Genomic DNA, 23268 nt, shown 5'->3' on the forward strand with positions numbered 1-23268 from the left:
CAGGTGTGCAAAGGAGGGGTGCAGAAGCTAAAGGCATCTGTCTATACGGCCTTTTCCAAAGGGCCTGTAAAAAGCCAGGCCGGGAGCCACCTTAAGTTGAGGCTGCATAGGCCTTGTGGTGCATGTGATTCAGATTCTATTCAGTTGAACCTCTGGTTACAAAGTTGACATTTTTTTTTTTAGCAATGCCCCCCTAGTGAGCCTTCTTTTGTTCACTTCTTTTTATTTCGAGGCAGTGCACACCTATGTTTGTGGAACTGCAAACCTTTCTAGTCATGTGTGTTACTCTAGTCAAATCCCACATATGAATGTGGGGTGGGGAAAGATGATGGTGTGTAGCCTGGTGTAAATTAATTTGTAGCCTGGGGGGGGGATTACCACGGCGTGGACTGTCCCTGAGAACCGTAGACTGTCCCCGGTACAGGTGCCCTTGTCCGGGGTTCCCTCGCGCTGGAGGAATTCCCCCACTTTGGGAAAAATAATAATAAATCCCTCCAGAGAGGGAGGCGCGCAGGAGGAGGAGGAGGAGGAGCCGGAGCCCGGGCCCGCCTCTCCCCTGGACGCGTCACCGGCCGAGGCTATAAAGCGGAGCTGGGAAAAGGGCTCGCTTAGGCGACTGCGGGGCTCCGTAATGGGGCAGATATTTGCGAAGTTGCTGAGCGTTTTCGGAAGCCGCGGTAGGAACCCCCCTGCGCCCTCCCCCGCACGTCGCCCCTGCATCGTCCTTCGTCGCCCCCCCTCCTCCTTGCTGCCTCCCTTCCTTTCCTCCCGTCCCCTGTTTTCCTCTCTTGTTGCAAACTTTGCATCCATCCTCCTTCCTCCACCCCTTCTTTTTATTGACTTCGCTCTGGTTTCCATTCCTTTGTGTGCTTCGCTTTTTCTCCTTCCATTGGCGGGTTTCCCCCCTCTTGCTTCCATTTTCTCCTTTTCTCTTGCTCTCCTCTTTTGGTTTCTTCCTAGGTTGTCTTCGTTTCTGCTGAGTTGTTTTGTTCCTTTTCTCTCCTTCTCATCAGTTTCGCCGTCATCTCTCTCTCCCCCACTGTCTTCTCTCTGGGTTTGTGTTTTTTTTTTTGTCCTTTCTTCAGTGACTTTCATTCCCCCCCTCGTCGTCCCCTTTCAAGGAATTTAAGGCCATCTGGGAGGGTGAAATGGAGGGGAGGGGGAGACGAGCCCCAGACCTTTTCAACACACGGCTGCTGTGGAAAGAATGGCTTTTCCTGCGAGTTGGGTGCGAGAGAGTTGGCACGGTTGGCCTCGTTTGCACTGTACATTTACGATACCACTTTAAACAGCCATGGCTTCCCCCAAAGAATTCTGGGAGCTGTAGTTCGATAAGGGCGCCGAGAGTTGTTAGCAGCAGACCCCCCTGTTCCCCTGACAAATCTGCAATTGGCAGGGTTCCCTGTGAAAAGGGGTTGGATTGTTAAACCATTTCTGAGAATCCAAACCATTTTGTGAAGTGAATAGAGGGACATTGCTCAGCACCCTTAGCAAACTACAACTCCCAGGGTTCTTTGGGTGGGGGCTCTTTAAAGTGGTTTGATGCTGCTTTAAATACACTGTGCAGAAGGGGCCTTCTGTGTGTGTGTGTGGTGCCTGAATTGTGTTATCGATGGAAAGAGATTGCCATGTTACGAAGCGGAAGGAGGCAGAATGACACCTGTGTGGGCATCTGCCATCCAACGATCTACTTGAGATTCCTGCATTGCAGGGGGTTGGACTAGATGACCCCTGAGGTCCCATCCAACTCTACAGGGTGAGTTATCTTGAAAGCTTGGAGGGACGTTGCTGTTGAACATCTATAATGCAGCATTTTTTCTGAAGCAATTAGCATCTTTCATGTTTCCTTGGGGGCTGCGGTGTATAGAGCCAGCTGACGTGTGCATAACTCAATATGTGCCTGGCACGCTTGCCAGGTTAACTTCTGTCTGGTGAGGGCAAAAAACAGTGACTGGATTTATGTTATTAAGAGTGCAGGCTGGGGTGTGTGAAGTGTTGTTGTTGTTGTGTGTGTGTGTGTCTGTATGTGTGTGTCTTAGATGCAGAGGAAGAGAAGAAAGTCTGTTGGGGAACAGAGATGGGATAAGGGAGTGAGCAAAGGCTGCCTTTGACAGCCGCGTTTTAAATGTGAAGTTATCGGGAAGAAGAAAACCTGTAGCTCTTGTACCTCTCCGAGCATTTTCCATTTGAATCCAGACAGACAATAGAGCAAGTGGTTCTAGACAAATTCATTTCCTTGGGGAATGTTGGGCATCCTGTGTGTTGGCTGTGCGAGGAAGCCACCACCCCTCCTCCTGGTGACTACAGGAAACTGGAAGGTTCAGAGGTTTTCTTTTTCTATTTTTTGTGTGGGGGGGTTGGGGGAGGCACAGCCCCTCTTGTCTGTGTTTGGTACAGCTCACTTGCTCTGGCAGGTGTTTGGTGGCGAGAGGATTTTCCATCCTTTGTTCAGACCATCTCTCATGTTGGTAGGGCCCTTTTGTCTGACAATGAAAAAACCGCTTCTGCTCAGAGCCTTTTAAGACCTTGGGGGGTGGGAAGCGATAAAGACCTCTTTGTGCGAGATTCTTGTCTTGCACACCACTTGTAGGCTGGCAAGTTTTGCATTTCTGCTTGTAAATACATGTTTATATGCAGAGGTTCCTTCACACTCCTGTAGAAACACTTGTGGCCGCGTGTGTTAGTAGGAGAATATTTTCCTGTGAATATTTTCACAAAGCAGGCACAAACCTGCCTGTAAGATGCACGCATACTTGCAAATGTGTGCAGGCAAACCTCGTTCAAAGTGCTACAAACTGGTGTGTGTGTGTGTGTGAATGAATGTATTGCATACACAACTGTCCTGAGCCAGAGAATGCAGCCTTTCCCAACCTAGAGTCCTTCAGAACTACAGTTCCCAGCTGCCTCTACCAGCAAAGCCATATTATCGTGGCTGATGGAGGTTGTAGTCCCAAGCACCAGGTTAAAGGAGGCTGTCATAGTTCGAAATTAGCCAGGTGTGTTTTGCACCTGACATCTTCACCATCTGGAGGTGCATGCCTGGGGATCATTGGATCCGGACTGTTTTTACTCACTAACACCACATCCTGTAGACTGAATTCTGTCCGTTATATTTTATCTGTACAATCAGAATAAATTTCTGGAACCAAAATGCTTTCTCTGTACAGCCTGAGCACTAGCAGTCACAATTAATAATAGCCAAATATATACCGGTATGTGGACTGTTCCTGGATCAAGCTGCTTTTCCTCTTTGAAGTTCTCAAAGCTCTTAACCTAGGTCAAGGTTGTCATCTGAACTAGCCGCATGTTTAACTGAGAATCAATCACAGCCAGTCCATCATTTGGAAAATAAAACATTGGAGCCGTCTTGCCCCAAAATGGCAACTAGACATTCTCTTGCCCTGCTCTTCACGCTCCCTGGGTGCTCTTCCCTAGCTAGGTGTGTCTTCGAAGTGCAATGATGTCTCTCGCTTGCTTGGATGGAGAGCTAGAATTTAGCCTACTGTAGGCTAGAGTTTCATCCACTGCTGTGCAGTCATACCTCGGAAGTCTAATGGAATCCGTTCCGGAAGTCCGTTTGACTTCCAAAACGTTCAGAAACCAAAGCACAGCTTCTGATAGATAGATAGAACAGCTAAACCTCAAGGAATCTGCATTCTGGGATCTAAGAGGATCTACCCGGTAATAGGGATTCAGCTGAAATCAACAAAGTTCTTTCTGTTGGGAGGACTTCCCCATCCTACACTTGTTTTAGAAGTCCGTCATTCTCTCTCCCTTTTGGTTTAATGTAGGTCAGGGATGGGTAACCTTTGGCTATTCAGTTGCTCCTGGGCTCCAGCTCCCATCACTCCTAGCCAGCATGGCCCAAGGGATTATGGGTACTGTTGTTCAGCATCATTGTGAACGCCACAGGCCCTTCATCCCTGATGTAGGCGACACTGTGTTAGCTTGTGTTGCAATGACAGCAACAAAGACTGAACGTTTGGGAACCAAGGCGTGGCTTCCGGCAGCCAATCAGAAGCCGCAGCAGGAGTTTGGGTTCCAAAGAACGTTCGCAAACCAGAACACTCACTTCCGGGGTTGCGGCGTTTGGGAGCCAAAATGTCTGAGTACCAAGGCGTTCGGGATCCAAGGTACGACTGTACCTAGTTTGCACCCGGCCCCTGGGAGGCTCTGTATGAGCACATGTGGCCCTTGCTGAAAAAGTTTCCTTAATTCCAATTGTTTGCTTGTGTGTGTGTGTGTGTGTGTGTGTGTGTGTGTGTGTATACATGCCTCATGTGTTATTTCTGACGTTTGAGACCATGCGGTTAATTCTTCACTTCTTCACTTTTCATTTGTATACTGCCTTTCTATATAAGGCGGTTTATAAGCTGAAGAAACAACAAAATACACAGCAAAGACCACACACCTCATAACAATCTGAGCCAATGCAAACAAGTTATAATTAAAAGCATAAATTTAAAATAAACTACATGTGTATATCAAATAAAGCAATATTCGATCATCCATTAGAATATAATAAAGCAAACAGTAAAATTAAGTAACAGCAAATAATAATTGAACAGTTGACAGTTGCAACAAAGAATTACTAAACCACGCTTAATTAAAATAACAGCAAGTCGTAATGCATAAAATACCACAGAACATAACAAAACCACTAATGGAGTCTGTTACGTGAAGCCAGTCTTGGGATATGTCTCTGGAGAAAACCAATTCTTCCATTGTGTTGATTCTTTACCTTGCAGCAGAATTTCCTTCCTTCTCCAGAAAGCAATATGGAGCCACCAAACACTTTCTTAATAGGTAGGGGAGCTGATATTTTAAAACATGGCTCTTGGCCAAAAACAACAAAAAAGCCTTTCTCTTTACCTAATCTGGCCATATATGGAATTTTTACCCTAGCCGTATGTGGGAGACAGATTATCATCTACAACTTGCAGCGTAAAACAAACTTTTCCTGAAATGTTCATGAACTAAAACACTTGTTGGGTGGGGAGTTGTTCACTGCAGCCTTGGATTTTAACCTCAGCCATGATCAGGTATCTGAAGAAGTGTGCATGCACACGAAAGCTCATACCAAGAACAAACTTAGTTGGTCTCTTAAGGTGCTACTGGAAAGATTTTTTTTTTTACTACGGCAGACCAAACACAGCTACCTACCTGTAACAGGTACAACCTGTTTGTTTTGTGTCCCAATTTCATCTGTGTACTCTGCTGCAAAGTTGGTTTCTAAAGTGCCCAAGGGATGGAATGGAGGAAAGTGAAATTCCGTTCGTACCTGATTTTTTTGCTGATAGGGATAGAAAGAAGTATAAATGCCATATGCAGCTTGTGCCAAACTTTTCCCTTGCTCCAGGCATCCTTTGGACTCCACAGTTGTGTGTTCTGATGCCTTTGTTACACTGGCTGGGGGTTGGGGGAAATGTAACATTTGCTTCCAAGTCTTTGCTTTGTTGTAGCTTTAAGTTTGAATTGTGGTTCCTCTTTGAGCTCTCTGAGGTTCTTGGTAAAGCAAGGGGCAAGTACAGTTCACTTGGTTCTGAATCGCCTTGGTACTCAAACAACTTGGAACCCAAACACTGCAAACCTGGAAGTAAGTGTTCCGGTTTGCGAACATTTTTCATAAGCCCAACATGCTCTGTTTTGAGTGTTATGCTTCCAATTTGAGTGCCACAATTCTGTTTTGAGTGTTACGTTGAGGTCTGTTTTTGCTTTTTATTTAGTGTTTTGGTTTTTGAGGCTCTTTTTGTTTTGTTTTTGTGTCTGTGTGGAACCCGGTTCAGCTACTGATTGATTGATTGATTGATTGTGTGTCTGCAGTACATTGTTTATTGTTTTCATTTTATGGATCAGTGGTCTCGTTAGATAGTAAAATTCATGTTAAATTGCTGTTTTAGGGGTTGTTTTGAAAAGTCTGCAACGGATTAATCCATTTTGCATTACTTTCTATGGGAAAGTGTGCCTTGGTTTTGGAATGCTTTGGTTTTGGAACGGACTTCCGAAACGGATTAAGTTTGAGAACCAAGGTACCACTGTAATGAAAAAAGTGCCCAAAGTGACAAAGTGAGTGCACACATTGTAATTCATGTGTTGGTTTGCTTGGCTCCTAATACTAAGCCATGGTTTGTTTTTGAAACAAACCACAACTCATCCTATAGGTGACCAAACAAACCATGGCTCAATTACCCCAAATTTGGACCCCCCCCAGCTCTTCTTGCCTTACGCCAGGGGTCAGCAACCTTTTTCAGCCATGGGCCATCCCTCAGACCATGTGGTGGGCTGGACTATATTTTTTGGGGGAAATGAACGAATTCCTATGCCCCACAAGTAACCCAGAGATGCATTTTAAATAAAAGCACACATTCTACTCATGTAAAAACATCAGGCAGGCCCCACAAATAATCCAGAGATGCATTTTAAATAAAAGGACACATTCTACTCATGTAAAAACATGCTGATTCCCGGACTGTCCATGGGCCAGATTGAGAAGTCAATTGGGCCGCATCTGGCCCACGGGCCTTAGGTTGCCTACCCCTGCCTTATGCCTTTGTAGTTTGGTGAAAATCTACGGGTGGTCATAGAAACCATGGTTATGGAAGGCTGCTGGGGTCACAACTGTAATGCCACAGTTAAAACAATCAAGGTTCATAACTCAACAACAAACCATGGCTTCAGGTCATGGTTTTCATAGAATTGTAGAGTTGGGACCACAGGGGTCATTTGTTGGCAGTAAAGACACCACACTTACAGAGGCTAGACGGGATTCACACAGCACTAAGCTAAGGTTTAATAAACCATAGCTTGGTGTTATGTGCGATAGCAAAAGATTGCTTGGTCGGTATGGATGCCAGAGCCGGACCCCTCCTTGAGAGAGACCACTCGTACATTGGTGGTTCAACCGAAGCGAGTTTCTCCAGTGTTGGTGTTCCTCTGATCTGTGCCAAACAGTTGCAATTTAAGTTTGATTCATTGTCAGTAATTTGTAATGACAGCTCTGCGGCGGGAGGGCGGGGTGCTGTGTGAGGATGCGAGGCAGCGTTGGCTGGGTTGATGGCGCCCTGGCAGTTGCACAAGGATGTCTAGAGAGGGACACACTGGCATGGGAAAAGGCTGAGTTTGGGATGCTCCAGGACTTATTAATGCCTGCTGTTTGTTGTCTTCCAGTCAAACTAGTCACGTGTAGCCACTGTTTCAGCTGCAAAAGGTTATGCATGTATGACAATTGAGTGTCTTTGCATAAGAAACTTTCTGTTCTTGTTTATTAGAATGCTGAATTGCTCTTTGTTGCCCAAACTTGGGCAGCATGGTGGTAGTCTTCTTGTGCAAGGAAGTGCACAGGGGAATAGATTTTTTTTTTAAGATTTTAGATTTTTTTTTAATTTATTGTCATTGTCCGTATATACACAGTATACACAACAACAAAAATCAAACACCCAAAGACCGGATTTACCATACACATTTGCACATATCTCCAACACTCTCATCCTTATTAAAACATAATCTATTAAAACATAACATAATCCAGAGTATAACATAACCTATTAAAAGCATAGCATAACCTAAAAGCCTGAATATGCTAACTAGAGGATGATAGGTGTCTGCATTACTGCCATTGCTGCCAAGGAGAGTTTGGGTCATGCACTCTCTTTCTAACCCCCTGCTGCAGCGGGGAGAGGGGGGTTAGCGAGTGCTTCCTTTTTCAGTTTGCTGCTTTGAAAGTGGGCAGAAAAAGGGGCACTTTGCACTCCTTCAAGCAAGGTTAGGAAACACATCACACACACACACACACACAAACACACACACACAATGCACTTGCACATTTATGGTATAGATGCAAATCTAGAAAGTATTATTGTACAGTGGTACCTTGGTTCTCAAATGCCTTGGCACTCAAACAACTTGGAACCCAAACACTGCAAACCCGGAAGTAAGTGTTCCGGTTTGCGAACGGAGCCAAACATGCTCCATTTTAAGTGTTACACTTCTTATTTGAGTGCCACAATTCCGTTTTGAGTATTACGCTGAGGTCTGTCTGTTTTTTGCAGCTTTTTTGTTTTTGTTTTTATGACTGTGTGGAACCCAGTTCAGCTACTGATTGATTGATTGTGTGTCTGCAGTGCATTGTTTATTGCTTTCATTTTATGGATCAGTGGTTAGATAGTAAAATTCATGTTAAATTGCTGTTTTAGGGGTTGTCTTTAAAAGTCTGGAAGGGATTAATCCATTTTGCATTGCTGTCTATGGGAAAGCGTGCCTTGGTTTTGGAATGCTTTGGTTTTGGAAAGGACTTCCGGAACGGATTAAGTTTGAGAACCAAGTTACCACTGTAACTTAAATAGAAATGTAGACCATTCTGCCAGAACGGGGAAGATTTTGATCAGGAGAACCACCATGGCTGCTCAGTCTACTACTCTCTAGCTGCTAACTATTGATGATGGGCATGTTCAGCCCCCCTCCCCCCTTTTCTGCCTTCTTGGGGCGATTTACATTTCAACTGGACTTAGATAGGCAACCCTTCAAACAAAATATACCTTCCAACGGAGGACGAGGAAGTAAGGTGAATGGTCACCTTAGACAGGGTGGGGCCGCATATATGCCGTTCTGAGCTTCTTGGAAGAGATTGAGAAAAGTCACGTTCACCTTCTAGTAGTCAAAAGTAGAAACCTGATTGGGATGACTGACTCAGACTGGTAGGACTTTAAGAATAGCTGTGAATGAGCAAGTTTGGTATATGTGTGGAGTGTAATTTTGTTAATAAGAGCCAAGTGTTAGTGCAGTGGCCCATGACATTTCTGAGGAGTGGGGCACCCCTGGAAATCTCTTAATCAGCTACAGGTTGTTGTTGTTGTTGTTTAAAGTTGTGCATGCAAATGATTTAAAGGTAAAGGTACCCCTGACTGTTAGGTCCAGTTGCAGACGACTCTGGGGTTCCATGCTCTATAGGCTGAGGGAGCTGGCGTTTGTACACAGACAGCTTCCGGGTCATGTGGCCAGCATGACTAAGCCGCTTTTGGCGAACCAGAGCAGTGCACGGAAACGGCGTTTACCTTCCCGCCGGAGCGGTACCTATTTATCTACTTGCACTTGATGTGCTTTCGAACTGCTAGGTGGGCAGGAGCTGGGACCGAACAACAGGAGCTCACCCCGTCGCGGGGATTCGAACCGCCGACCTTCTGATTGGCAAGCCCTAGGCTCTGTGGTTTAGACCACAGCGCCACCCGCTAAGTTGATGAAAACAGAGATCCATAAAAACAGAAATTATAAGGCTGTGCTCCCCACCCCACCCCCAGCTATGATTTCATTGGTGATATTGGGCAAAAAGCTCCCCTTCAACTTTACTTTTTCTCCAACTCCCTGATCACAGTTCATTATATGGACCAGTTAAATCAGGCTTCCTCAACCTCGGCCCTCCAGATGTTTTGAGACTACAATTCCCATCATCCCTGACCACTGGTCCTGCTAGCTAGGAATCATGGGAGTTGTAGGCCAAAAGGAGGGCTGAGGTTGAGGAAGCCTGAGTTAAATAAATCTCAAACTGTATTTTCCTTAGAAACTTGTTATCAAAATCTTGAACATCTGCTGTGTTTTGTTCCCCTCCAGAGCATAAAGTAATAATTATTGGCTTGGACAATGCTGGGAAAACCACCATCCTCTACCAGTTGTGAGTACCTCCCTCACACATTGAATTTTTATTTATGTTCAACTTAATGGTTAGATATGAGGGGTTCCGTGAAGCATACACAGTATACATTTAACACACACACTCAAAGAATCCTGGGAACTGTAGTTTAAGGCTGCTGGGGATGATAGCTTTGTGAAGAGCAAACTCCAATTTTGAGGGGGGTTTGCTTTAAATGCGCTTTAAATGTATGGTGTGCTCCAAATGTGCTTTTGATGTATGGTGCGTCCACAGGTTGCGTTGGGACTTGGTGCAAGACTGAGCCTGTTTCAAATGTCAGGGCTAAACTGTGCTTCACACACGGGGAGATTCATACAGGAGGGGAGCAGCCATGTTTGCACATTGCAAAAAGCCACTCTTATCGTGATGCAATACCTGTTGCTGAGCACTGACTAGTTGCTCCCACTTTGCTTCTCATGAGATGGGGAGAAACAAACCAGGACGCCTTTGCTTCTTGCTATGTCTGAACCAGGACTCATGGTTTGACCGACTTCCTGATAACAGCCGACAACTCGCTAATAATCCTTGCTTGATAAGGAGAAGACAAACCACAATTACTGATTTGGACATAACAGGAAGCCAAGGTTTCCTGGTTAGTTTCTCTTGTTCACACACCCAGTACAGGAGCAAAGTAGGAGTGACCAGACAGTGTATACTTGCATGTTGCTTGTTCACAGTATTGTGTGACATGCAGATATGGGCCTTTTGTATCTAAATGGTGCAATTTAATCCACTATGAGTAGCACTCGCTATGGGTGGTACTAGAACTTAGCTGAATACAACTCTTTGTACCCAAAGACAACGCCTGAAATATTAATAAAATAAAATAATAAAAAGATAGATAGATAGATAGATAGATAGATCAGCTAAACCTCAAGGAATCTGCATTCTGGGATCTAAGAGGACCTAATAGGGATTCAGCTAAAATCAACGAAGTGCTTTCTGTTGGGAGGATGTCCCCATCCTACACTTGTTTTAGAAGTCCGTCATTCACTCTCCCTTTTGGTTTAATGCAGGTCAGGGATGGGTAACCTTTGGCCATCCAGTTGCTCCTGGGCTCCAGCTCCCATCACCCCTAGCCAGCCTTTAAAAATGTGTTTGGGAGGGGGAGAATTCTTGAGGTTTTTTAAAAAATGTGCTTTGTATTTTTATATTGAGATTTTATCTTGTGAACCACCCTGAGACCTGCAGGTATAGGGCGATATACAAATTTTAACAACCACAGCAACCTTTTCCCATTGGCCTTTGTGTATTGCGCAAAGTGTATTTCACAAAGCTGTGTATTGCACAGCTTCCCAATACCAAGGCAGGGTTATTGTTGCCGGAAATCAGCCTTACCCTCCAGTCTGGACCCTTCCAAATGTTGGTGGCCTCCCGCCAGCTTCACCCACCATGGCCAATCGCCAGGGAAGGTGGGAGTTGTAGTCCAGCAACTTCCGTAGAGGATCAGGTTGAGGAATCCTGTGTCACAAGCCTTCCCAGAATCTCATTTTTTGCAGGTTGGAGGGTGGCGAGGTAGCTGTTGAGGGCTCAGGCGGCTTACTTCTCTGATCTCCTTTCCAGCCTAATGAACGAGGTCGTGCACACATCTCCTACGATCGGCAGCAACGTGGAGGAAATCGTCCTTCGCAAGACACACTTCCTGATGTGGGACATTGGTGGGCAGGAAACCTTGAGGTCTACTTGGCACACCTACTATTCCAACACAGAGGTGAGCTTCATGGATTCAGCCAAATAAGGCAAAAGTAAATTAGTAGGTTAGACTAAACGTTAGAAGAATTTCCTAATGGCACAAACCGTTTGACCTTGGAAGATGCTCTGCCTTATTAGCAGAGGCTAGACGGCCAACTTTTATCAGGCATGCTGTAGCAGAAGTGAATTTTCTGCACTGGTAGTGGGCTGGACTTAGATGACCTTTTAGGCACTTCCCAGCTCCGATTCCATGAAAAGAAATATTGCAGCGTAGAGAAGACCCAGAATGAGTGACCCTCTGCACTAGAAAACAGCACATCTCCTTGCCAAACTGCCTACCTGGATGCAAGCATGATCCTCTCAACGCATTCACCTTCTGCAAAGCAACCTGATTGGGGTGAGACTAGCAGAGGGTTAGGTGTTTTACAGAAAAAGGTGCCTGTAAAGAAACGCAGATTACTTGAGCCACACCAAGCGACATGTGCAATTAGCAGAAGTCTCAAAATGCCCTTCTAGGGTCACTGGCCAATTAGACCTGGGAGACAATTCCTTCCCAATATAAACTGGGGCTTCGGGTTCCCTGCCTTTGAAAAAGTGACTAAGACTGAGCTACAGATCACGTTTCGACCACGAGCTCACTAAGTTGCCTTAGGCAAGTTGTGCTGCACTCAGTCTCGTGAGCTCCCACTTGCAACCTGAAGTGCTGCTGTCCATTCACAGCCTCCTGGCCTGCTGTTTGTGAGATCTAGGTGTTAGTGGCTGCTTAACAATTCTGGTTGGAGAAGAGCCATAACTCAGTGAAGCGCATGTTTTGCGTGCGGAAGATATCAGGTTTGGTATACCAGGTAGAGCTGAGACAGATGATACCCCTGCCTGTTAATTACCTGATGTCACAATGACACCAGGTGACCTGTTTTCCTTCACCTGCAAAGGCACATCAGCTGATGGACTTTCAGCAGGGAGCTTGCTCCACACCTGACATCATCTCTAGGGCATGTGGGCATGGCTTGGCTGAAATTTCCTTTTAGGCCAAATGAGGTGGCTCCGCTTGAGTTTCTCCCCCAACTTGCTGCAGACAGCACTGGGCTGGAAGGACCAATTTCTGACCTAGTGCAAGTTTGGAAGGCTGGTGTCATGGATTTAGTTCGTTGTGTTCCGCACTGCCTATCCTGGAAATGGTTTCATGTTGCAATGTAGTCGGTGGCCAGTTCAGGACATCGTGACTCACCTGCTATCTGATGAGCAGAAATATCTGTCCCCTCAACTTGCACTGTTTGAAGTTCCAGCGTAGAAAATGCACACGGTAATTTTGAACCCAAGTGTCAGTGGTTTGCAAAGGCGACGTGTTAATTTGAGCAAGCTGAAATTTAAAAAAGAGTAAGCCCCCAGAAGTTCCAAGGTTGATTATAACTTTGATCTGTTTTTAAGGGAGGGTATTTACTTGCGCTGTATGCTTGCGTGTATTATTGTACTTGCAGTGGCCTGTGGCTGCAAGCGTTAAATAGCTATTGACTTGGTATAAGGTAGGTTCCTCTGGCGAAAAACCATAGCTCAGTCATTGTGCAATGCTCTGCATGCATAAAGCCCCATAGTCCCTCTCTGGCATCTGCAGGTAGAGAGGGGAAAAGACAGACCCTTCCTGAACCCCCAGAGAGTCACACACACGCTGTACAAATAATACCAACCTAGATGGACTCACAGTCTGACTCAGTCAAAGGCAGTTTTCCTTGTTCCTCTAATGGTATTCACAGCTGTCTCAAACCCAAATAGCCGTGTTCTGTCTACTATTTTATCCCTCCTGGCATATTTACACTGCAAAATACCCTCCCTAACTCATGCTTAGCTAGGCTTTGCTAGCCTTTCTTCCCAGGTCGTTGGGAATGAGGCTAAAATAATATTTTGTTGGGAGGAACGAGACTTGAGCCCTGTCTGCGTCACACGCAGCTCTCCGTCTGCTCTGGCAGAACAAAGCCAGGCTGAGACACGTCCGTTTGACTGCCAAGAGGACATTCTTGACATTTCTAGAAGCAGAATGTTCCCGCCCCCTTTGTTTCCCCCAACCACCCGTGTTTTCTCAGTTTTTGCCCAGGCACCAAATCAACAAAGCAAGACAATCTACTCACCCAAAATAAACCTCACCCCTTTTTAAAACAGTTTTCACACCAATTATGTCTCACTTATGGGAGAAGTTGAGAAAACTCGATGGCCCTGTGTATTCTTTCTCTCCCTACCCCTCCAACAAAATTTAAATTCGGTACTCAAATGCGTAATTCCTTGGCATGTACAAATGGAGCAGTTTTTGTTTCTGTATGTGTACGTTGCATAAATTCGATGCTGTTTATGGCAAGCGACCGGGAAGCCCCGTAGCTCGGGGGTAAAACATTTGCTTTTCATGTAGAACAGGGTTTCCCAAACTTAGGTTTCCAGCTGTTTTGGGGCTACAACTCCCATCATCCCTAGGTACCAGGACCAGTGGTCAAGAGTGATGGGAATGGTAGTCCAAAAACAGCTGGAGAAGACCCAAGTCTGGGAAACCCTAGAACCAAATTCTTGCTCAGCCACGACCGCTGCCATCCATTCCTTGGCCTTTTTGAGGTTTTGCCCAGCTTTACTTTGAAGTTATTTTTTCATCTTCTTTCCCCCTCTTGTTCCATAAAATTTTATTAAGGCTTTTTCGTATTGCAGTACAATTAAAAAAACAAACGAATCTAAATGGAAACAAAAACTGGAGGCGCAAGGTCTTCTGCTGCCACAAGGGGGCTCTCTCCAGCCTGCCCACCCCCCAAATGGCCCTGGAGGGTGTTGGAGGAGCCCCCAGAACATCATGCAGAAGAGGAGATTGCTCCATTTTTTTTACATGCCACCTGAAAGACTATAAAGCTGGACGTAGGAGAACTTCAGCAGAGAAGTGGAGCCTTGTGGGGGGTGGGGAGAGCTTCCCATTAGGGATCGAACGACAGCACCCAGCCTTATTAGGTTTTAGATTTCAGCCCCGCAGCTTTGGGTTCTGTTGCCGAGATGAGCTCATAGCTTTTGGTGCTTTCTGCTTCCTTTGTAGTTTGTCATTCTGGTGATCGATAGCACAGACCGCGAGAGGCTGACAGTGAGTAAAGAGGAACTGTACAAGATGCTTGCTCATGAGGTGAGTCTGCCTTGCCACACAGCATACAGAGGGACGGTGAGGCTGTTTTGCAAGCTGTATATTAACCGTGAGCCAATGATGCTTGATGACAACCAAAGTTGAGGGTTCCCATATTTCAAAAAGTGAAAATCAGGACAATTTGTTGAGCTTTTTTGCGGGGGGGGGGGGGGGGCAAAGTTGTTGATCTCTCTCTCTCTCTCTCTCGATTTGGCAAGAAAGAGAGAGAGGAGTTTTTGAGCTATTTTTAATGATATTCGCCAAAATCTACACTTCCAACATGGGCTGCCATACATCAAGATTTTCCCAGACACTTCAGCGATTTCCACCCAGACACTTGCTTCTGACTGTAGTATTCCAGCTATTTCCGGGAAATTCTGGACATAGGGCAACCCTACCAAAGTTGGTGGATTAATGCTGCCTAAAGGCCTGACTTGCACATGGTGATTGAGATAGCAGAGTTCTGTGGTGGTCCGAACGGACCGTTTTATTTCAGACTGGGTGAGGATCCCATTTTCGAATGTTCTGCTCTGGAACAATCACCCCACAAGTAGAAAGCTAGCTTAGCAGGCAGCAGGTTGTGCAATAGCCTTCCTCCCCAGGGATTCTTTGCAGGGAGTCTTCACATGGCAAGCAGCGGCCTTCTCCTCATGCAAATGAAGATTCATTCATTCATTCCCCACCCTGGAATAACGCATTCCATTCTGCCGTCTCTTTCCCTGCGTGTGTAGACCAGGCTTGACAGTTGAGCACAAATTGCCTCAGGGAAGAGGCCAAATATTCATTAAGGTGCTTGATGATACATCTCCATCAGAAGTGAGGAACCTTTGGCCCTCCAGATGTTGCTAAACCTCAACTCCCCAAGGGATGATGGGAGTTGTAGTTCAGCAACATTTGGTGGGCCAAAGGTTCCCCACACCTGAGGTGGCCAGGAAATACCTAGTTATTTTAAACGAGTCCAAGTCTTAGGAGCAGATCAGTTGTATTGAAGGATCTTGTTGGTGTACTCTCAGAACCTTTTTCCTATCATCTTTGAGAAATCCTGAAAAACGGATAAGATGCCACAGGACTGGAGGCAGACAATGTTCCAATCTTCAAAAAGGAGGAAAGGAACATCTGGAAAACTACAGGCCAGTCAGGCTGATTTTTGACGCCAGGAAAAAGATATTAGAACTGATGTTCAAGCAAGTCTATTTGTAAGCATTTTAATAACAATGCAGTGATTAGGTACTCACATGAATTTGTAAAGACTGAATCCCATCAAATTAATCTTATTCCTTTTTTAAAAATTGGTTTACTAGGCTAGTGGATTGTGAGAATGTTGTGGATGTAATTTATCTTGATTTCAGCAAAGCACTTGACAAAAGGGCCTTCCCCACACATATATTGGTTAGCAAATTGGCTAGATAATAATCTCCTCAGGTAAATTCAAGGCAAATTGGCTAGATAATAATCTCCTCAGGTAAATTCAAGGCAAATTGGCTAGATAATAATCTCCTCAGGTAAATTCACAGCAAATTGGTTGGATAATAATCTCCTCAGGTAAATTCACAACTGGTATGAGCAGCCTGAAATCACCCAGCGAGCTTCATGGCTGAGTGGGGATTTGAATCCTGGTTTGAAACCCTAAGCACTACAGAAGCTGGTCAGACAAATAATTCAAATGCCGCAGGTACAGAGTTCAAATGTGTGTCTTGCACGCGTTATCTTCTGGTGTCCTAAGATGGACCTACATTTGGTTAAAGGTAAAGGGACCCCTGACCATTAGGTCCAGTCATGTCCGACTCTGGGGTTGCGGCGCTCATCTTGCGTTACTGGCCGAGGGAGCCGGCGTACAGCTTCTGGGTCATGTGGCCAGCATGACTAAGCCGCTTCTGGCGAACCAGAGCAGTGCACGGAAACGCCGTTTACCTTCCCACCGGAGCGGTACCTGTTTATCTACTTGCACTGTGACGTGCTTTCGAACTGCTAGGTGGGCAGGAGCTGAGACTGAGCAACGGGAGCTCACCCCGTTGCGAGGATTCGAACTGCAGACCTTCTGATCAGCAAGCACTAGGCTCTGTGGTTTAACCCACAGTGCCACCCGCGTCCGTTACTACAAATATTAATTTGGCTGTCTAAAAAGCTTTTTTTTTTTTTTTTACTGAGTGACTCCCATATCTTTAAGCTATTAGTTTTATGGGTCAGTCCTATGGTTTTGGGTGGGCAGTATTGTGGGTCAGAGAGCTGGACGTAAACGGGGAATTTTCTCCTTCCTCTCCCCAGGACCTGCGTAATGCAGCTGTGTTGATTTTTGCCAACAAGCAGGATGTCAAAAATTCCATGTCTACCTCTGAGATCTCAAACTTTCTTACCTTGAGCTCTATCAAAGACCACCCTTGGCATATTCAGGGATGTTGTGCACTCACAGGAGAGGGGTGAGTACCACCCATTTAGGCCAGTTTCGTCATCTCTGGTTTGAAATGGGCTTGTTGTAAACGATCAAAGAACTATGATTAGCCACAGTTTGTCAGGCCTGGATGAAATGACAAGGTGTAGCTAATTGCAACAACACTAGAGGAGGGAGGGAGGGAGGGAGGGAGGGAGGGAGGGAGGGAGGAATGTGTGATCCAAGGGCTCATGGCAGTTTGTTCCTGTCACAGTAAAACGAAATAAGCGAAGCTTCTTCCTACATCCAAGATCTGGTGCTTTTTGGTGTTTTCTAGTGCTAAAACCCTTAATTTGTGCGTTAAAATTGTTTTAATTGTGCAAAACCAGCTGTTTAAAAAACAACAACAAAAACACACACACACAAGTATTTACTGTATATATAAAAGAAACTGCAGGTGACAATTGCCATCTTAAATATTGTGAGATGTATGTTGCCTTTCCATTTAAAAAAAATAATTTTAAGGATGCTTTTAGTAATGCTTTGTAGGTCTAAAGACCTCAATTCATAACTTAGCCATTTTAAAAGGATGTTTTTAAGCAACTGCCTGTAGAACAATAGGATGCATAGACTTTTGACAAGGTTTACAAATTTAGCAAAGCTCGTGTTAACCATGTTTTTCTTCTTCACCAGTTTTGCCCAGAATTTATTTTAAAGGATCCTGGGACTTTTAAGTCTTAGGCACCAGTGTTTTTATGTCTTACAAATCTGCATCCTGATTGTGGGGCAAAGGAAACAAAAAGGGTGGGACGGAAGGAGGAATGCTATACAAAGTCTTGTTTCTTTCTTACGGACATAAATTTGTTTACTGTAATCAGTGAAAACTCATATAACTGATTGGAGGTTTCTTTAATCTGGTGACTGCCCTTACGTTTTTCTAATTGAAAAATATTGTCCGTTCCGTCCCCCACTTTACCCAACACTTGTTATTTCTGATAATGTGGCTTCGCCATTTTTGACTCGGGGGTCATCCTCAGTTCCGCTTGCCATCGGCCTGGAAAGTAAGAGTCCGAGAGGTTTTCTGCTTGTTCCGTGCTTTCTCTAGTTTGCCACTGAATTGGAACAAATGTCAGTCCGCAGAAAAAACTGATGGATGTTCGGTAAACAGCACGTTTGCCTGAAGGAAAGTAGGAGGACAAACAGAAGTGTGGGTGAGCCCTCAGTGTGGGCTTGGGATGGAGATAAGATGAGAAGAACAAGTTAGGAGGAAGACAAGGCACTTTCCCCTTGGCAGACAGCAGTGGTAATATGGGTTGGTTACTAGGAGCTGTACTTTGTGATTTCCCCAGCACTAACTCTTCCTCTCTACTTCCTGCAGCCTTCCAGCTGGTTTAGAATGGATGATTTCTAGAGTTGCAGCCAAGTGACATATCAGCCAAAGCTGCTTTTGGGAAGAGGAAAAACAAACTTGTTGGAGTATTTATTTCCATTTGTGTGTTGTTGTTTTTTACAAACACTCAGGACTTACTGGACCTTGATTGATGCTTCCCCCCCCCTTTTCTCCCCAAAGCCACCGGAACTTGATTTTATACATTTCTTAGAAGATGGACCATTATAGAAAGCGATTATGAATTGTGCCTGCAGAGGTGGGGGATGGGAGCTTCTTCTTGGACCGACTTTGCCTTACGAAAAGGGAACATCCTTCCCGGCACGGCGGAAGGGAGAAAACTTAAAGGCTTTGCTCCAGCACACCTTTTCAAAATGTCAGCCTTGTTTTTTGGGGGAAAGATTATGAAAGAGCTAAGCATCAGAAAATCAAGTAGTGCCTTCAGCCTTCCTGAAAAAGAAACAGGCTTTGCTTTATCATTGTGGGATCAACACAAACCGTATGCCTTGACCTTTCGCTCTGGGCTCTGACATACCTGGGCTGTGCTTCCCACATTGAGAAGATGCGGAAGAGACTTCTGGAGCTGGTTCTTTGTGTTCCCAAAGGGTTGTTCCCATTTCACTGTGGATAAATAGATGACAGAACAATCTGAGCACTGAGTTGCTCTTTGGTGCTTCTCTTCCAATCCGTTTTTGCTAGAGTCCTGACCTCCTTCCATTTGCGTGCGAGTCTGGCTTGCCGAGATCGAGAAAGAGCTATCTCAGCTGCATCTTCTGTGGGGGGATTTCTCGTGGCATGCCAAGGCAAGTCTGGGACATGAAATCTGTAGGAAGCTGTGGTGTACACAGAAAGCAGTTCCAGTAAGAGTGGCAGAATTTTCGTGTGGGGGAAAAAGGTCACAACCACTACCATCATAAGCTAAACAAGGAAGAAAAACTTGCTAAGTTGGCAAGACAAGCTTATTTTTAAAACTTTGTGCAAACACCAGGATAATTTGCAGGAATGGGGAATAAGGGTTCATATGTGACTCAACCCCCTTACTGCCCGATCCTGAGAGTCTACAAAACCCCTGCTGCAAGCAAGCCACAGAGGTTAGGGCCAGACTAGACATGACTGGTTGTACCCAATGTTACTCCTACTCAGAGGAGACCCATTGGAACGAATGCACATAATTTGCTTAGGTTTGTCATTTCAACGGGACTGCTCTGTAGAATTTAGTCGGCCACAACCCGCTGGTGACTGTATGCCTTGTAAACAATTGTTTTTCGTTTGCAATTAATATGAAGTTTTTGTGAATGTGCTTTACACATGTAGCAGAATGAGGCAGTCTAGCAAACAGGACCACTTTGGACTGCAGATGAGGGAGTATTCAAAAGTGGCATCCCTTGTGTTTTTAAAAAAGCCTTTTCCTGCCTGCCAAAGAAAACTAGCATACGAGAGAGAATATTCTGGCACAGACCTTTTGCCTGCTAAGCCAGCTTTCCATTTGTGTAAGAGTTTTACGACTATAATACATTCAGAAGTATGATTTCAGGATGCAGTCTCAAATGGTGCAGTCCATCCTGGCAACTCAACTGTGTGACCACCACATGCTGCTGCGTGTGTAGGCCAAGACATACAGGTGGAACTCGAAAAATTAGAATACCGTGGAAAGGTTCATTTCTTTCAGTAATTCAACTTAAAAGGTGAAAATAATATATGAGATAGACTCATGACATGCAAAGCGAGATATGTCAAGCCTTTATTTGTTATAATTGTGATGATTATGGCGTACAGCTGATGAGAACCCCAAATTAACAATTTCAACTTTGGGGTTTTCATCAGCTGTACGCCATAATCATCACAATTATAACAAACAAAGGCTTGACATATCTCGCTTTGCATGTCATGAGTCCATCTCATATATTAAACTCCAGTAGCTAATGAAAACAATTGCTTTCATAAATGGGCTTTTCCACGATATTCTAATTTTTTGACTTTCACCTGTAGAAACTAACATGTAGTGCCTCGGTTTCTCTGGCGTGGTAAGTGGCATCCAGCTTTGGAGACTGTACAGTATGCTTTATAAAGGTACAGGAATTATGTAGTCTGTAACTGGAAAGTTCTGCTGTGTTTTAACAGAGAAAGATTTCCCTCTCTCAAGTGTTCTCCCATTGGTATTTTTTTTAATATTTCCAGACATGATCTGTTTGGAGGGTTTTTTTTTAATTAAAATGTTTCTTTATTAAATGTGTCCTCCTTATATTTTGCGCATTCGTGACTTGCTGCTTATTGCCAGATCTTCCTGCAAGCAAAACCTTTGACCCATGTCGAGCCAATAAACCAAAACAAGCCACCACAAACTGGCTAATAAATTTAAAAAGGAATTTACTAAGATAATAGCTGAATAAAGATTAACTAATGACCATTCAAACAAACAAAAACATGTTACAATGCCATGTGCAGATCAATATTGGTTCTGCCAAACACATGGAATGAATTACCGGTATATGCTCGGTGAACGTTCCAATGTCTGAATAACTGAACCATTCAACAAGTGGCTAAGGTCCAAGCATTGAACAGTGTCCTGATGCCAACAGAAAAATATAAAGAAGATTCAAAACAGTTTATAAACGATGAACTAAATGGAGAGTTCTTCAGTAGGTCTGAGGTTGACACCACCCTGATGAAATTAACGTGGGTGGTTGAAGGAAGGAGCTGGATGGAATGTTATTCTGTAGGTCTTGTATAACCACCAGCATGATGAAGTTAACACAGGTGGGCGAGTGAAAGAAGACCTGTCCTCCGGATTTGCAACAGGTTTCGCCACAAAGCTCCATCAGTTCTAGGCTAATCAGACAGAACAGTTAACACAAAATAAGGAAACATTCACAGGCACCGCTTGTGTAAATTCATTTTTACATTTATTAGCCAGTTTGTGGTGGTTTGTTTTGGTTTACTGTTACATTATTATCACCACTTTGATGCTTTGTGTAGTTTGCCATGTGGAGCCAAGCCACAACTGCGTGTGACTTCCTGCTCTAACCACAGTATCGCATGACTTGATCAGCGTCCTATGCAACTTGCACCTGCAGATGTCAGCAGCTGCGGAGTGGCATCGCAGCCATTCCTTGCCTGGCATCCTACAGGTGCTGAGGTTGGTAAGCTTCATCCGAAGCACATAACTCAGGTTGGTGCATCAAATCTTAAAACTGGCTTGTGGCAAACCGTAGTATTTTCTGAGCAGACTAATAGTGCCATCTGGAGCATCTGTGATTAGGCCAGTCCTCTGGCAGGTGGATATTCCAATTGTATACATTCTGAACTTCTGCCCAGAGGTCCTCTCCTAGACCCGGTCAGCTATCCAGCTGCTGAATTCTGCACTAGCTGCAATTTCTGCACAGCCTCCAGAGGCAGTCCTGGATCTAGTTTCAGTTTACTGGTATTAGTTTTCATCCAGTCCATTACTGAGCATGACGCCAGTCTAGCACATCCATTGTCACACCTGGGGATGTAAAGGAGAAGTAAAGGTAGGTAAAGAGTAAAGGACCCCTGGACGGTTAAGTCCAGTCAAAGGCAACTATGGGGTTGTGGCACTCATCATGCTTTCAGGCCGAGGGAGCCGGCGTTTGTCCACAGCCAGCTTTCCGGGTCGTGTGGCCAGCATGACTAAACCGCTTCTGGCGCAACGGAACACCGTGACGGAAACCAGAGCAGCACACGGAAATGCCGTTTACCTTCCTGCCACAGCGATACCTACTTATCTACTTGCACTGGTGTGCTTTTGAACTGCTAGGTTAGCAGGAGCTGGGACAGAGCAATGGGAGCTCACCCCGTCACGGGGATTCAAACCATTGACCTTCTGATCGGCAAGCCCAAGAGGCTCAGTGGTTTAGACCACAGCGCCCCCCGTGCTGCATGCCACCAGCACATTGATGACAATGCAGTCCAACTTCCCCAGAGGACCCCAATCAGAATTTTAATTAGAACTTAGCATGGGGGATAAAATCAACCCCTGTGATAGCCCACCTTAGAGGACTCGTTGGGCTGACTTAAGACCCACCCTCTGGAGACTGCAAAGTAAGGCAGTATGACCTACTCCCAATTCAGATGGATAGCTCAGTTGGTTAGAGCATGGTGGTGATAATGCCAAGGTTGCAGGTTCCATCCCCGTAAGGGACAGCTACATATACCTGCATTGCAGGGGGTTGCACTAGATGATCCTCGAGGTCCCTTCCAACTCTCTAGCCGCTCTTGAAGGATACCAGGGTTGATGGTTTTGAAGGGATCAAGTAGAATCAACAGGGTCACATTCCCCATCTCCCTCTTGACAAAGACAACCAAAGTAGTAGTGTCCTTTTCCAAAGCCAGACCTGGATCCCAATTGAAATGGATCTAGGAACTTGGTCTCATCCAGAAGAGCCAGGATCTAGTAAGGGTGATGGGAGTTGTAGTCCAAAACATCACTGGGGCATGGAAGGCTGGCATATACGCTACTTCAGGGGCTTCAGTCAGTCTTGTGTTCATTTTGTGGAGAAAGAGCTATGCAGAAAGACGACCTGCCAGTAGGAAAAGTCTCTCCATCCCACCAGCCCACCCCAAATCTATCTCAGGCCACTAAGAATTCATAGGGGGTCCTGCAATGCTGTAACTTTGCATACCACTTATTAGGAAGGAATTCCGCTGTGTAGTTTTGCATCATGCAAAGCTGCTGTTCTTGCCTTCCCTTCCTTGCTTGTGGTTAATCTCATCCCTGCTCATGTAACAGGCAGGGCTGGCCCAAGACATTTAGGCACCTGAGGCGAACCCCAAAATGGTGCCTCCTGTGGCGGAATAAGGCCTGGTTCATCATGGGTTAACCTATCACTCCCATGTTAGGTAGGTGTTCCCTGGGAGGCGGAGCTACTGGGCATTCTAAAAGGAGGGGGAACAACCTAGAAAGGGAGTTGGGGGTTTGGCAGTTGGGTGTGGAGGTTTAGAAAGAAAAACTGCGAGGTTAGGCTTTGGGGAATGGGAGGAAA

The 23268-nt window shown here is 45.2% G+C and overlaps 1 protein-coding gene across 1 annotated transcript; it reads left to right on the plus strand.

The window, feature by feature from the left end:
• The first annotated feature begins 603 nt into the window (after positions 1–603).
• Positions 604–19660, plus strand: ARL5C (ADP ribosylation factor like GTPase 5C). The gene is made up of 6 exons (XM_033170119.1): positions 604–677; positions 9604–9664; positions 11246–11393; positions 14433–14516; positions 16779–16930; positions 18260–19660. The coding sequence occupies exons 1-6, from the start codon at positions 632–634 to the stop codon at positions 18306–18308; spliced, it is 540 nt and encodes a 179-aa protein (XP_033026010.1). The 5' UTR covers positions 604–631; the 3' UTR covers positions 18309–19660.
• The last annotated feature ends 3608 nt before the right edge of the window (positions 19661–23268 follow it).

This window comes from Lacerta agilis, chromosome 14 (genome assembly GCF_009819535.1).
Source record: "Lacerta agilis isolate rLacAgi1 chromosome 14, rLacAgi1.pri, whole genome shotgun sequence".
Classification (NCBI taxonomy): Eukaryota; Metazoa; Chordata; class Lepidosauria; order Squamata; family Lacertidae; genus Lacerta; species Lacerta agilis.

What these genes read in the sequence shown, in the direction of transcription:
- ARL5C (XM_033170119.1), top strand. Translation starts at nt 632, where the DNA reads ATGGGGCAGATATTTGCGAAGTTGCTGAGCGTTTTCGGAAGCCGCG. An exon ending in ACCACCATCCTCTACCAGTT is followed by an intron (nt 9,665 to 11,245) that starts GTGAGTACCTCC and finishes TCTCCTTTCCAG; the next exon opens with CCTAATGAACGAGGTCGTGC. An exon ending in CCTACTATTCCAACACAGAG is followed by an intron (nt 11,394 to 14,432) that starts GTGAGCTTCATG and finishes CTTCCTTTGTAG; the next exon opens with TTTGTCATTCTGGTGATCGA.